The sequence below is a fragment of the Siniperca chuatsi genome, linkage group LG17 (genome assembly GCF_020085105.1).
Source record: "Siniperca chuatsi isolate FFG_IHB_CAS linkage group LG17, ASM2008510v1, whole genome shotgun sequence".
Lineage (NCBI taxonomy): Eukaryota > Metazoa > Chordata > Actinopteri > Centrarchiformes > Sinipercidae > Siniperca > Siniperca chuatsi.
In genome coordinates, this window is record NC_058058.1 from 999,251 (window position 1) to 1,014,250 (window position 15,000).

At 44.1% G+C, this 15,000-nt stretch overlaps 1 protein-coding gene across 1 annotated transcript in view; it reads right to left on the minus strand.

Moving 5' to 3' along the window:
- Positions 1-15,000, minus strand: part of LOC122864527 (phosphatidylinositol 4-kinase beta-like) — a 34,624-nt gene that overhangs the window by 204 nt on the left and 19,420 nt on the right. The window contains 10 exon segments of the mRNA XM_044172061.1: positions 1-4,721; positions 5,159-5,279; positions 5,590-5,722; positions 6,793-6,944; positions 7,334-7,447; positions 7,841-7,964; positions 8,044-8,148; positions 9,260-9,366; positions 10,562-10,816; positions 12,529-12,756. The exon segment at positions 1-4,721 is cut by the window's left edge and continues 204 nt beyond it. Coding sequence (XP_044027996.1) covers positions 4,540-4,721; positions 5,159-5,279; positions 5,590-5,722; positions 6,793-6,944; positions 7,334-7,447; positions 7,841-7,964; positions 8,044-8,148; positions 9,260-9,366; positions 10,562-10,816; positions 12,529-12,756 — 1,521 coding nt within the window. The 3' untranslated portion in view covers positions 1-4,539.

Genomic DNA, 15,000 nt, shown 5'->3' on the forward strand with positions numbered 1-15,000 from the left:
ACGAGTTTCAACAGAGTTCAGCGTTTTCCTCTCCAGACGTCACGATTTAGCAGCTGTTAGTTCAAGTTTATTTATTTTTTTTGCCTTTATTTAATGGTTAACAGTGGGGAAACAACAAGGAAATGGACAATATCAAGGGCTACTTCTGACACTTTAAACTTACTCTTTAACTTCGCTTTAAAATTTAAAAAGCTCTAGTCAATTTAACTATCGTAAATGTTCTATTATCAAAATGTGACTAGAATAACTTGTAAATATAAAGACATATTTTTCCCGTCCGGACTGACGTAGGAGAGGAAGACGTTTAAGTGTTGAAACTCGTCCCTGAAGCGGTCAAACGTCTGATATAAAAGCACTTCTCAGGTCCGAGACTCTTCGTCCCTCCTGTTGCATTGAAAAGAGTTTGTACCTTCTGTACGTCTCAAGGCATCTATTTTTCTCACAGGAAAACTAACATCAGTTCATTTACATACATACATATTCACAAATGAGAGTATTTGCTATTTAAGTTGCTTATCTGGTAAACTTTAGTCACAGCTGCATCTTTTGTCAAGCGCGGTGGCGTATAAAGTAGCGGGCTAACGGTTAGCAGACGGTAACATGAGACTGCTTTTACAATAACAGGTCTGTGCTTCTCCTTCAATAGTGGTCAAAACACAAAAAACCCTCAGAACAACTGTACAGATGTTAATCATATGACAGTAACACCAAAAATTGGCTTTATTCCAGTGAGAAGCTTTTATAGTATCTTTTAAGGTTTGTTTATAACCAGGCGGCAAACAGAAAACAGCTGGTTATGTGATGCATTAATGTACAAGAATAGAAAGTAAAATAAGCAAAAAGTTAAACTCAAATTATGGCAGGAAAGAAATTATTACAATATCTTTTAGTTGCTAACTAGCTTGTTACAGTGTGCGCATGTTTGTCAAAAAACTAGCTAGCTAGCTAGCTTGTCACTACTCTTGTACTCCACTCTTGTGCTTGTTAGTTAGCGTTAGCGCTTCTGCTAAATGATTGTTGCAGTTAACGTCACACTGATTTCTAACATTACTTCACACAATCCATTGTATATTAAAAACTTTGATTAAAACTAAAATTATGCTCGACAGACAAAAATAAACATTAGATTGCGGAGGATGAAGGGAAAAATTAAACAAGCTAGCTGTGATTTTAGCTGAGTCATTGTCAAGCTGATGGCTAACAAGTAACAGCAGTCTGGGAATATTGATTAAAAAAAAGTATTTGTAGCAGTGAATACAGTCTGTGCTTGATGACAAATAGATGATAAAATATATTATTTTATCACTGCTCTTGTACAACAGTGAGGTAGCTAGTTAGCTAGTAGTTAGCATTAACTAAAAGGTGTCTCACAGTGTTTTACAGTGAAGACAGGCCACCTGGCTTGAAATAGACTGACTCCACTAACATTATCAAAAAAATAAATACACTTTTATGAAATAAAACATGAAATTTCAGGAAAAAGAGCTATTTCAAACAGAAAAGGCAATTTTGTTTTGATCAAAATTCCACAACTGCTGTTCATCCATTAGCATGACAATGGCTCAGCTAAAAATGCTTGCTAGCCTGGTATGATGCGTTTTTTCGTCACAGTCTAATGTAATGTTCTGTTGTCCGTTAACCATAACTTCAGTTTTACCTCTAGTGTTTTATATTTTATTTTCGTACAGCTAGCTATTTAGTTAATTGTTAGCTTGCTAGCTTTCATTCATTTTTGGTCATTCCTCTACTATAAAATACAACTGTAGGGTACAAGAGCGTTAACTAGCCTCTGATTTATTTATTTTTTACCTCACGTTTGTAACTGCAGTTGTATTTATAGTCGAGGACCTAAACAAACTGTTTTCTGGCTAATTAGCTAACAGTTCTGGTAGCACTAGCTATCGTTGCTGTCTGCTAGATTCGTTAGTTTTAGAGGATTTGAGATCTTAGAAGACTAGCTGAGTATTTTTAACTAATCTCACTCACAAAAACGCAGTATTTTTTATGTACAAACAATATGTTGATACACTGGAATAAAGCCACTGAAAGTATTACCAGCATTAGTTACAACATTATAAGTGAGTTCGTCAATACTGAGAACACTTCTGTCTGAGAAAAACTTTTGTTTTAGTGGACTGTTATTATAACATTCACATATTCTGGAAACTGATCATCACTGATCTCCTCCAAGAATTATTATTTTTTTCTGTCAAACACAGAAATGAAGTCTCTCGCTCTCATTTTGCCAATCCGCAGAGCCGCCTCTCCTGATTGGCCACAGAGTTAATCCCAGGAATGTATCTCATTCAGCCAATCGGGGAGGAAAGAGTGTCGAGCGTTCGTTTAAATATGCAAAATACATCGTTAACAGACACATAACTTTAACACAATTCAGAGTTATACACAGATGTACAGTTAGTGAAACATTGATAATGAGGTTCTTGCGTAGAAATGTTGCAAACGAACCGTTTCACCGCACGGTGGCCATTTCGGCTCAAAAAAGGACAGGAAACCATTCAAGTAAGGTGGCGTGTCGGGGAAAGAAAACCGTTAATCTGAACCTGTCGGCTCTGTTACTCTGCATCCATGTAAAATGTTCCTTTTAAATTCAACACTGTAGAGTTTTGTAATCATTAGCATCTTTAACATGTTGTGTACTGAGTGTGTTGACAGAAACTCAAACAAATCACACACAATTTCTTCTGAAATTCACCACGAACCCTTCTTAAACTGAAACTACAATAAAACATTGGAAATTAAAATTATTCAGTGACAAACATGCAGATTAAATAAAGTGATGAGTTGAAACGTTGAATTTTAATTGTTTTTTTGTTTTTTAACCAGACACTCGTCACGTTTGTGAAAATCATTAATAAGTCATGATAACATCCTGATTTTTTTAAAAAGTCTTAAAGCTGTTAAAATATCTGAACATTTAGGAAGGCAGCAATTAGCACTGCACAATAAATCTTATTAAAAACAGATTTATAGGACCATTAAATTTCAATTTTCAATCAAAAAAACAAAACATCTATGTACTAAAAACAACGATGACAGCATGCTAACGTTAGCGTGTTAACACTCTATTGGACGTTGTCATGCCGATGTTTATAAAATGATCTTTAACTTGTTGGCTGGAATTATAGTTGTGCGAAAAGACTTTTCAAATCTCAACACCTGCGCATCGAACAAGCTAGTGAGCTGATCTACAAAGAAAAAAAAAGTTAAATTTATGTTCATGTTTGTACAAGAGCAGCCTGGAGAGATGGGTTCAACGTTAGCATGCATGCTCACAGTTAGCAAGTTAACATGCTAATACTTAGCATTCCATGTTTGCATTAATAAAGCTGAGGCTAACAGGGATTCAGTCATTGGTTTCTTGTCATGAACTTGTACTGAACAAGTGGACATTTTGACCTCATGATGGCGCTACACGAAAAGTCACGAATTCATCACAAAATTCATGGCAATCCATCCAATATTTTCTAAATATTTAACTTTTTTTTTTTTTTTAGATACAGCTGTGATAAATGTCTGGTGAAAACAAACAATTAAAACTCAACACATCAGGGAATTCTGCTGGAAGATTAAACTGGTCTCAGACACCATTTCAAACTAAAGAGCGATGTTACTTCAGTCTCTTTTCTCTGATGATCCAGAGAGCAAAGAAAACATGTTGTGCTTCCTCCACATAGTGTTTTTCTCACTGTTCTGTTCTTTAAGAACAACCAAACATACAGACGACAGAACCGACTGTCGCAGAGTTTCTTCCTTCATTACGAGAAGCCGCGGACGTCCTGCTGGTGTTTTTGTATTTTGGATTTTACTAAAATATTCGTGATAAGAAGCAGGAGAGGATCAGCTGGAACGAGCTGCTGTCAAACTTCCATCACATTCACTGGAGTTTTAAGAGAGAAGTTTAATGGCCTATTGACATTTTATTAGGCCAAATCATTAATCAAACGTCACAAGTTCCCAGAAACTGAAGTGACCGCTTCAAATGTTTGTGTCTGATCAGCAGCCGGAACTGCAACTCAATAAATTCATTTAATCTGTGATCAAATTATAATTTCTGTCCTTCAAAACTGATCCAAACACTCAGCTTTCATGTAGCGTTCAATGTTTCCTCTCCTGTTTCTCTGTTATCCGAACACTCGAGTCAACAGCTCAGAGTAAAATCCAGTAGAAGTTTTTTAATTAAATGTGTCTCAGGCAGCAACAGGATTAACCTGGAGTCTGAATTCTGATGCTTCCAGCCTGTTTAGCGTTTCTCTTCCAGGTTCAATTCTTCTCAGGATGTAAACACCGACCTGGAAAAGTCCCAGACGCTGTACTTTCCCAGCTGCTCGTGAATGCAGCGAAACAAATGAGATCGCCTAAAATCTGATCAGCTGATCCTCAGATTCAAAACAAATCTGTTAGAAACTTCAGCGCCACGTTTAAAAATCAGAAAACAAACATTTCAATTCTCAGACTCAAGCTCGCAAAGGCCGGACGGAGTCGAACAAAAGCAGCTGGGAAAAACGTCGGCGTCTGCGGTCACATGATGCCGTTGGTGACGTACTGGAAGGAGTCGTAGAGTTTGGTGGTGATGGAGCGCATGGATCCGTCCACCAGCTGCTCCACCAGCAGCTGCAGCTGCTCCTCCGTCAGAGACATGTGGAAACGCTCCTTCAGGCCGCGGATGGTGCTGGAGCCGTGGAAGCAGGGCAGGTGGGAACCTGGAGGACGAAGTAAAAAGACACGGGAGGAAACGTACTGACTGTTAACGCCCACTGAGAAGAAAAAGAGTTGAAAAATGAGCAGATTCATCTTCTTTCCTTTGGTCCGAAACAAGAACAACAGAGTTTGTGAAGACGGTCGGACGCCATCTTGTTTGCACGTGCAGCAGAGTTAATGTTTCTACCTGCCATTACTACTTTATTTCCCACTGACTCTGGTTCGTTACTGGCTCAAAAGACCCTCTGTGATTGGTTTCTTTGCTCCACCTGAATGTGTTTTGTCACATTACACCTTTCTGTGCTCCACCTGAGAATCAAGCGGCACAAACAACTGGATGGACTTAAAGGGAAACTTTGGCACTTTTCAACCTGGACCCTGCACTTTCAACCTAAAGTTGCATAAAATGGAAATACTTGAGTAAATTTACCGGTGTTACCTTGTTGCATGATCTCCACGATCTGCAGCACCTTCTCCATGTGTTTCCTGGCAGCGATCAGACCCTGGAGCATCAGCATCTTGTAGTAGATAAACATGTCGCCGTTCAGACCGCCCATCACCTGAAGCACACATTCAGTCAGTAACTTTAACTCCTGAATGTGACCTGCTGCCTTTCAGTTTGACAGTATATCTGTCTGCTGAAGGTCTTCAGGGATCCTCAGGTGCTCGTTACACTCACCTCTGACCGTCTTCAGGTCAACTTTCTTTTTGAAAACTAATTAATGCATCAGGTTCGAGCAGGTTTTCCCACAGGTTTGTGCTGGATCAGGACCCCTGAAGACCTCCAGTGTGTGCACACTCAGGCCCCCGACACCAATGAAGTTCATTTAAAACTGGAACACAAACTCAAAACTGTCCTCGTTTACTCACATCAACGAACTCTGACGTGAGTTTGAAGGCCGACGTCTCGAAGCCGAGGTTGCGGGGAGAGCTGGAGAGGATGAAGCCGAAGTCGATGTGAATGATGTGACCTTCAGAATCCAGCAGGATGTTCCCGTTGTGTCTGCAGAGATCAGTTTCATGTCAGAGACAGAGACGGGACGGTTAGCCTAGCTTAGCACAAAGACCGGGAGCAGGGGGAAACTGTTAGCATAGCTCCATCAAAAGAGACTACATACTGAAGGTTAAGCAGGTTTTTAGTGTGTTTGTGATATTGGGCTATGTAAATAAAGATGTCTTCACAGTGGAGACAGTTTTTAGGCTGGATTCAGACCAACTCAGGCGCTGCGTCGAAAACGCCAGTCCTCCCATTAATTATGAACGGGGGGTTGTGCGTTTAGGCTGCAGGGGGTGTCCAAAAAAATGCAGCGACCTGCGACGGAAAAGTTGAAACAGAATCAACTTTTGGAGAAACGCAATCCAGCGATCAGACCGGTCGGACTGCTTCACAGTTAGCATGAAATATCACTGAAACCAGTTCATGGACCAGACTATGATACTGTCCCGGTTGTGTCCTCGCTTGGTTTCTTTCGTGTACCCAGCTTCGGCGTCTGTGTCTGGCTTACAGTCTGTGCTGAAAAACAGTAAGAAGCTTCCTTTGGTTTGTGTTCGAGACAGCGGTGAATGAGGAGAGGGAGCGCCGGTGAATCAGAGAAATAAAATGTTATTTTCTGATTGTTTCACAGCGGTTTACGCCCACACGCCGCCGCACAAACCTGAGGCTAATCGATGCAACGCCTGATTTGGTCTGAATTCAGCCTTTCTGCGCTGTTGATGAGACACTGATCTCGAAAAGATGGAGGAGCTGCTCACAGCTGGGCGGTTTTAAATCTTCAGAAAAACATTTTGCTTTCTGTTTGCGAAGTTTAACTTCAATACTTTCTGTTGGTATAAAAGGATTTGGGACACAAACTAAGAGTCTAAAGTCATGCTAGCTGCTCTGTGAGGCTGCGCTTTGAGCTACATGCTAACATCAGCAAGCTAACATGCTGATGTTTAGCAAGTATAATGTTTACCATGCTCACCATCTTAGGTGAAGAGGTTGTAATTTGTGTTTAGTGCTAATTAGCTAAACTGTCTTTCACCTGCAGCAGGTAACAGATGAGGCTGTGTGTGTGTGCGTGTGTGTCTCACCTGTCTTTCACCTGCAGCAGGTAACAGATGAGGCTGTATCCGGCGCAGCTCTGGACGAAGTTCCTCTGAGCGGTGAGGAAAGCTTCGGTGGTGAAGCTGCCGTGTTCCTGCAGGAAGTAGTCGAGCAGCGACAGCTGACTCTGTTTACGCACCTGACGGACAGGAAACGCCAACCACATGAACAAGTTTAGAAAAACACCTGACAGGTAGATGATCCCACAGAACTTAAATGATCTTCTGACTGTGTGTTTCAGGCGGCTTTCAGGTTAATTCTTCCTTTAGCGTTTATTCATCGATGGACCTCCAAGATGGCGTCACACTTTTATTTTCTGTCGTCCCTTATTTGCGGTCTATAAACATTTAAATGTGTTGCTAATAAATACTATTGTTAATAAATGCAGCTACTAAACGGACCTCGTGGCGAGATGGTTCTGTCAGCTGCTGTTTTCAGGTCAAGAACTTTTAATATCGCTAACTAAAGTATCGCTAACATTCTTTCATTCAAAGATAAGTTCCCATGATGCCTTGTTGAGTTGCGTACCTGGTGCAGAGAGACGGCGTTGAGGACGGGTTCGATCATGCCGCTGTCTGATGACATCACCAGGATCTTGTAAGGTTTGATCCACAGAGGAACTCGCTCCTGCTGCCAGATCGACTGCACACACAAAAACACACGACTCAGGTTTCTGTCGGATCGCCTTCGACTTCCCGTGAAACACGAAATCTGTTCTGACAGTTAAAGACTCAAAATAACGTCATCACCAGAATCTGAAATGACTCTGGTCGTCCTGCTGAGGAAAGTCGACACCAAACAAACAAAGACCTTTTAACGTTGCTGCAGTTTAGTTTCATCACATCTTCTGACTAACAATCAGCTCCGTTGGGTCCGAAGCTTAAAACCGCTCGTATTAAAATGATTTACTCAAATTATTACCGCATAATTCATGAGTACCAAAGAATAACGTCAGAAAATGAGAGTAAATGGCATTTTATGAGAAGAAACGGTGATAAATTCCCAGGAATAATAATATTCCAGGTGTGTCAGTACCTGCAGCTGTCGGAGGACCTGATAGGCCAGCAGCTCCTGTCTCAGGTCGTCTCCACACTTCACAATAACGGACAGCAGCCTCCAGTTCAGCAGGTGACCGTACGGAGAGGCTTCTCTGATCCGCCTGTAGATAAATATATAAACACAGCGGTGGTGAAGAAGCAGCTGATGACAAAACACCTGAGAGGTGCTTATGGACTCACCTGACTTTCTCCTCCCAGGGTTCTTTGAGGGCGACAGCTGACGGGTCCTCGGGGTCTCTCCTGAACGTGGTCGGAGTGTGAGCGAGGTTCTCCGACAGACGGCGTCTGGAGAACCAAAACACCACGAGAACAAACAGATCAAGCGTTAGAAACTAGTGACGGACTGAACACCTTCGCTGAGTGAGTCTAATAAAACTGTTGACTCAATAATTTACACAAGTTCTGCAGTAAAATAACTAACAAATGCAAAAGTCTACATATCAAATATCTTGCTAACATGGAATATAAATGTGCCTTATTGGTGCGATGGTTTAAAGGGCCAATATGTCATAACTGCTGCTAACTGGCTAGTTAGCTCAGTTAGCCGTGCAGCTATCGGAATGGGCAACGAAACCGGGATCAGCAGGCCAGGCCGGATCCGAACACAGCCTCCGAGACCGACGGAGGCCAGTTTGACGACAGGGAATACAGTACCGAGGTGATTTACAGCGGCTCCGACTCTGGGGCGGCGGAGACACGGCGGCGTCAGGCGGAGAGGAGCGAGACGAAGGTCGGGCACCGGAGAGGCAGCGACAGAATATTTCTCACATCTGACTCGGTGGATTAAGGGTTTATTTCGACCAAACCAGAGTTGGTGATTGCTGGAAGAGTTTTATTTTGTTTCTGTCGAGTTTGAATGAAGCGTGTTTCACGATGTACTAGTTCGGTGAACGAGAGAAACGTGAACTCAGAAGGTGCACGGTTGTATTTTTCTCTTTGATAAGGAAAATAGGTGTTACCTTTCTGGACATTTTGTTTATTTAGTAGACTAAAAAAAAAAAGCTGAGAGAGCTTGTGCAACGCAGCGAACTCGCCGCTGGAGCTATCGGACTAGTTATCGCACAGGGCGGGCCGCGGCTAGCAGGTTAGCATGCTAACTTCAGTAGAAACACAGACGTCTTTGACGTGACGGTTCATAACGTCGGTTCATTTTAATTTTTAAAAAAAAAAGGTTTTTAAAATTAAATTCTGGCCAAGACTTACATACGAGTCACACTGTGATGTGATCGGAGAGCGATCATTAAAATATTACTTGTTCTCGTACCGATGAACATCGTCATATTTCTCAGTTATTCGAGATGTTTGCGTGGTTAAACTTTCAACACTGTCACATGGTTTTCTTCATTAGACGCCAGCTCTGATCTGACGTACTGAAACCTGGTGTGTGTGCGCGCACCTGATGTCGCCGGCAGCGATGAAAACCGGCTCTTTGCTCTCCAGACTCGTGATGCTGTCGACTGAAAACTGACTGATGTTATCGCTGCTGCTGGTCTGAGCCTCCACCTGCACACACACACACACACACACAATAAAATGATTAATATTAAAACCTCACAGGCGTTGTGGACTAGTTGCGTTCCTGTCCTGTGATCAGCTCAATCAGCAGCTGATGAGATGAAGCTGCTGGCTCTCACGTGGAAACACCTGTTCAGGTATACGCAGGTGAGTTTTCTATTCCCTGTGTTGTTACGACTGATGGTTTGGACCTTTTCTTTAATAGACTATAAACAAATATTATCTTCTATAAAAGCTGTTTTGGAAACTATTATCTATATTAAAGTGAAATAAAACCTGTTCGGCTGATAAATATTAAACTTTAACATACTTGTTTTTTTACTCATTGTTTATTTAATTAGTTAAATATATATGAATATGCATCACCATGACATCACTTAATAATCAACCAATTACAAGGAACGTTAAATTAACTATTAGGAGGGAGGAGGAGGAGGAGGGAAGGCAAGAGGAGGAGGGAGGACAAGGAGGTGGAGGAGGAGGAGGAGGAGGGAGGACAAGGAGGTGGAGGGAGGCAAGAGGAAGGAGGAGGAGGACGGTTACTGTCTGAAGAGGTGATATCAGACAGACTCTTCTGATGGAGCTAGGCTAACAGTTTCCCCCTGCTTCCAGTCTTTGTGCTAAGCTAGGCTAACCACATCCTGGACCGGTCTACGTTTCTGTCCTGTGATCAGCTCATTTTCGATCTTCACAGTTCTGATAAAATGCATTTTATAACAGCAGCTGATGAGATGAAGCTGCTGGCTCTCACGTGGAAACACCTGTTCAGGTGTCCGCAGGTGAGAAGAGAGTTTTCTATTCCCTGTGTTGTTACGACTGATGGTTTGGACCTTTTCTTTAATAGACTATAAACAAATATTATCTATATTAAAGTGAAATAAAACCTGTTCGGCTGATAAATATTCAACTTTAACATACTTGTTTTTTACTCATTGTTTATTTAATTAGTTAAATATATATGAATATACATCACCATGACATCACTTAATAATCAACCAATTACAACGAACGTTAAATTAACTATTTCTTCTGACTTGATACGTTAAAAAATGTCACATTAAATGGAATTAATGTCGTCTTTTTTAAACGTTATTGGAAATGAACAATAAAAAATGCAAATCAATAAATCTCGCAACGACTTTCAGGATCCACTCTGGGAACCACCGAAGAACCTTCGTCTCACCTCCACCTGCAGCTGTCCGATGTCGTCGGTGGCCCACGCCTCGTCGTCGTTGTCGTAGTTTGGGACGGTGGAGAAACTTCCTGCTCTGTGCTCTGATGTCATCCCGCTGTTAGCGTTAGCCGCGGTGACGCCGCCACAGTCCAGGTTCTCCGCAGAGCGAGCGGATCGGATCCTCGTCTCCGGGATCCGAACGGGAAGAGGAGACGTCTCGAAGCTCTCGCACTCCAACACCTCCACGTAGATGATGTACGGAGCCTGAGGAGGAGGAGGAGGAGGAGGAGGAGAGGGAGGAGGAGGAGGGAGGACAAGAGGAGGGCAAGAGGAGGGAGGAGGAGGGAGGACAAGGAGGAGGAGAGCAGGAGGAGGGAGGACAAGGAGGAGGAGAGCAAGAGGAGGAGGAGGAGAACAAGAGGAGGAGGAGGAGGAGGGAGGACAAGGAGGAGGAGAGAGCAAGAGGAGGAGGAGGAGGAGGACAAGAGGAGGAGGAGGAGGAGGGAGGAGAGGAAGAGAGGAGGACAGGAGAGGAGGGCAAGAGGAGGGAGGACGAGGAGGAAGAGGGGAGGAGGAGGGAGGAGGGAGGAGGAGGAGGAGGAGGGAGGACAGGACAGGAGGAGGAGGAGGAAGGACAAGGAGGAGGAGGAGGAGAGCAGGAGGAGGAGGAGGGAGGACAAGGAGGAGGAGAGCAAGAGGAGGAGGAGGAGAACAAGAGGAGGAGGAGGGGGAGGGCAGGAGGAGGAGGAGAGGGAGGACAAGAGGAGGGCAAGAGGAGGGAGGACGAGGAGGAAGGAGGACAAGGAGGAGGAGGGAGGACGAGGAGGAGGAGGAGGAGGAGGGAGGAGGGCGGGAGGAGGGCAAGAGGAGGGAGGAGGACAAGGAGGAGGAGGAGGGAGGACAAGGAGGAGGGAGGAGGAGGGCAAGAGGAGGAGGAGGAGGAGGGAGGACAAGGAGGAGGGAGGAGGAGGGCAAGAGGAGAGCAAGAGGAGGAGGAGGAGGAGGGAGGAGGGCAGGAGGAGGAAGAAGGAGGGCAAGAGGAGGAGGAGGAGGGAGGGGCAAGAGGAGGAGGAGGAGGGCAGGAGGAGGAGGGCAAGAGGAGGGAGGAGGACAAGGAGGAGGAGGAGGAGGGCAAGGTAGAGGTGATATCAGACAGACTCTTCTGATGGAGCTAGGCTAACAGTTTCCCCTGCTTCCAGTCTTTGTGCTAAGCTAGGCTAACCATGTCCTGGACCGGTCTACGTGCTGGACACAGACATGAAACTGATATCCAGTTATTCTCAGATGCTTCAGATGGACGTCACTAAACGTCTCATTGCTCCTGTTACATGTCTCCAGTTTGTTACAGTCTCCAGGTTTAGTTACCTGGTCAGCTGTGTCGGTGTGTTTCCTGTTACCTGGTCAGGTGTGTTGTCTGTTACCTGGTCAGGTCTGTTACCTGGTCAGGTGTGTCGGTGTGTTGTCTGTTACCTGGTTAGGTCTGTTACCTGGTCAGGTGTGTCGGTGTGTTGTCTGTTACCTGGTTAGGTCTGTTACCTGGTCAGGTGTGTCGGTGTGTTGTCTGTTACCTGGTCAGGTCTGTTACCTGGTCAGGTGTGTCGGTGTGTCTCCTGTTACCTGGTCAGGTCTGTTACCTGGTCAGGTGTGTTTCCTGTTACCTGGTCAGGTCTGTTACCTGGTCAGGTGTGTCGGTGTGTTGTCTGTTACCTGGTCAGGTGTGTTACCTGGTCAGGTGTGTCGGCGTGTCTCCTGTTACCTGGTCAGGTCTGTTACCTGGTCAGGTGTGTCGGCGTGCCTCCTGTTACCTGGTCAGGTCTGTTACCTGGTCAGGTGTGTCTCGTGTTACCTGGTCAGGTCTGTTACCTGGTCAGGTCTGTTACCTGGTCAGGTGTGTCTCGTGTTACCTGGTCAGGTCTGTTACCTGGTCAGGTGTGTTTTCAGTTACCTGGTCAGGTGTGTTGGCGTGTCTCCGTTACCTTGTCCTTGGAGTTGAGCACCACGGCCTGCGTGTGAGGGATCCTGCAGACGTGGTGCTGGTGCTCGGCGGTGGGCAGCCAGACTCGGGCCGGCAGCTTGTGGTTGAGCAGCAGCAGCTCTGAGATCAGCCGCTGGGTCTTCTGCTCTTTGGTGGGCAGCGTGGCCAGACGCTTCCCGATGCAGAGCAGAGACTTCACGAACTCCCTCTGAGGACGGAGACGCTCCGGCTGGAACAAACACAAATAATACACGAAATAAAATCAACAGTCGATCGAAGGAAAACTAATCTGCAGCCATTTTGATAAGCGATTAATCATTTTTCAATCAAAAATGCCCAAAACTTTGCTGCTTCCAGTTTCTCAAATGTCTCGGTGTTTAAAAACACGGTTACTTTAAGAACACCAGATGCAGCTCTGGTTTTTAGGGATGTAACACTGAGGCCGGGTGGAGCGGCACTCCGTCACGAGGTTTGGTTCTTTGTTCTCAAATAGAAGAAGAAGAAAATAAAAAACATAAAAACCGCTGCAGCCACAGAACGTGTATTTCAGTCGGTCCGAAGATCATAAAGTGTCAAAGAGTTGGAACAAACTGCAGAAGACGTTTCATTCAGCAAGTTAAACCTCTTTAAAAAGGTGAAATTTAAAAAAGTCAGATGTTTCACGTGAACCACCTGCAGTTCACCAGTTGGTCCACCAGAGAGCAGAGTGGCTCCGCCTCTGACCAGGTGAACATGGCGTCCAGTTACCGTGGAGACAGCTGCCTGATGATGAAGCTGCTGAGCAGCAGAGAGCCTGATTCCAGACGCTGAGTTCACTGACCGGCTCTGTTGTGTTCCTCCTGAACCTGAACCTGAAACTGATCGTGATCCTGATCCTGATCCTGATCTGTCTCTGCCAGTGCTGGAGGAAGTATAAGATCCTTTACTGCAGTAAAAGTACTAATACACACTGTAAAAAAATACTCGTTCTGGATTCATCTGCTCATTATTTTCTCCATTAATCGATTGATTTGTTTTGTTTGTAAAAGTTGTGAAAATAGTGAGAAATGCTGATTTAAAAATAAATCAATCAATAAATAAATCAATAAATGAATTCATGACAATGTTAAACTGACGCAGAGATTAAATGACCTCTGAAAACACTTCTGATTCAAGAAACAAACACGCTGTGTCGGGGAAGTGGAGGTCAAACAGGAAGCTGTCAGCACCGCGGACAGCGTCACGGCGGGCGGCTCCTGAGGAGCTGTCTACCTCACTGCGGTGCTGAAATGACCTCGCGAGCGCGCTCCCGTTTGACATAAAAAGGCGTGCGCCGTCTACGTTTACGCCGCTGCGTTCTGTCCCGATCACAGCGTCACCCACCAGTCGATCGACAGGAAAATCAATCAGCTGCTGATTTGATAATCGGATTATAGTTTAAATGATTTTTCAAAACCTTCTCTGGTGTCAGTTTCTCCGACGTGACGGTTTCCTGTTTTGCATCTCAGTGAGCTGAATGTCTTTGAGTTATAGATTATTATTATTATTATTATTATTATATTACAGAAACATCTGAAGACGTCACTTTGGACTCTGGACTGTTGTTTTCAATTAAAAATAAAAATGTAATAACTGGAGAAGTTTCTTTGGAGCTGTTTCTGGACAGATGCTGAAAATCAGAGTTAGTTTGAATTATTTAAAAAAAACACATTGATGAACTAAATAAATGAGCAGCCGCTGAGTCATGTGACCGACGCCTGTGAGCTGGTTCTGGTCTCCGATCAGTTCTGTTCCGGTTCAGGAGTTTCCCCTCGTCCGGTTTCTAACTAAACATTTTGGAAACCTTCACGTGTCGAGTCTCGTCACATGACGGAGCTGCTGTTTCAGACAGTTCGGCATCACGTGGTTTAAATCCTCCTCCGGGGGCCTCCGGGTCCCCCCACCCCACCCCGAACCAGGTCGGGAGGTTCGGCTCCGCCGGCCGACACATGGAAACATTTCAGAGACGTTTTGGGAGGAAATCAAAGGCAGGAAAGATGTTTACGTGACCCAGATTCTGCAGCACGAAACACAGAAACCAGCAGATTTTACAGTTTGAGTTTGTATTTAATATCAACGAGTTTAACAAAAGTATTTCTTTTTTTATAAACGCGAACTTTTAAACCCCGCAGACTTTATGAAAGAGGCTTCATCCAGCAGAGAAACAACTGAAGGAGACGTCAACAAGAGCTCAAACACTCGGTCGATTAATCAATTTAGTCGATCGACAGAAAATTAATTGGCAACTATTTTGACAATCTTTGACGTTATCTGATAAACTGAATATATCGGACATTTAAACATCGGACTGTCTGAAGATTTAAAAGGACATTTTCACTATTTTCTGACATTTTACAGACGAAACGATTAACTGAGAAAATAAAAATCACCAGAACAAACACGAGCAGAGAAACGCTGACTGCTCAGGTAAAATAAGGTAAGACAGACAGACGGG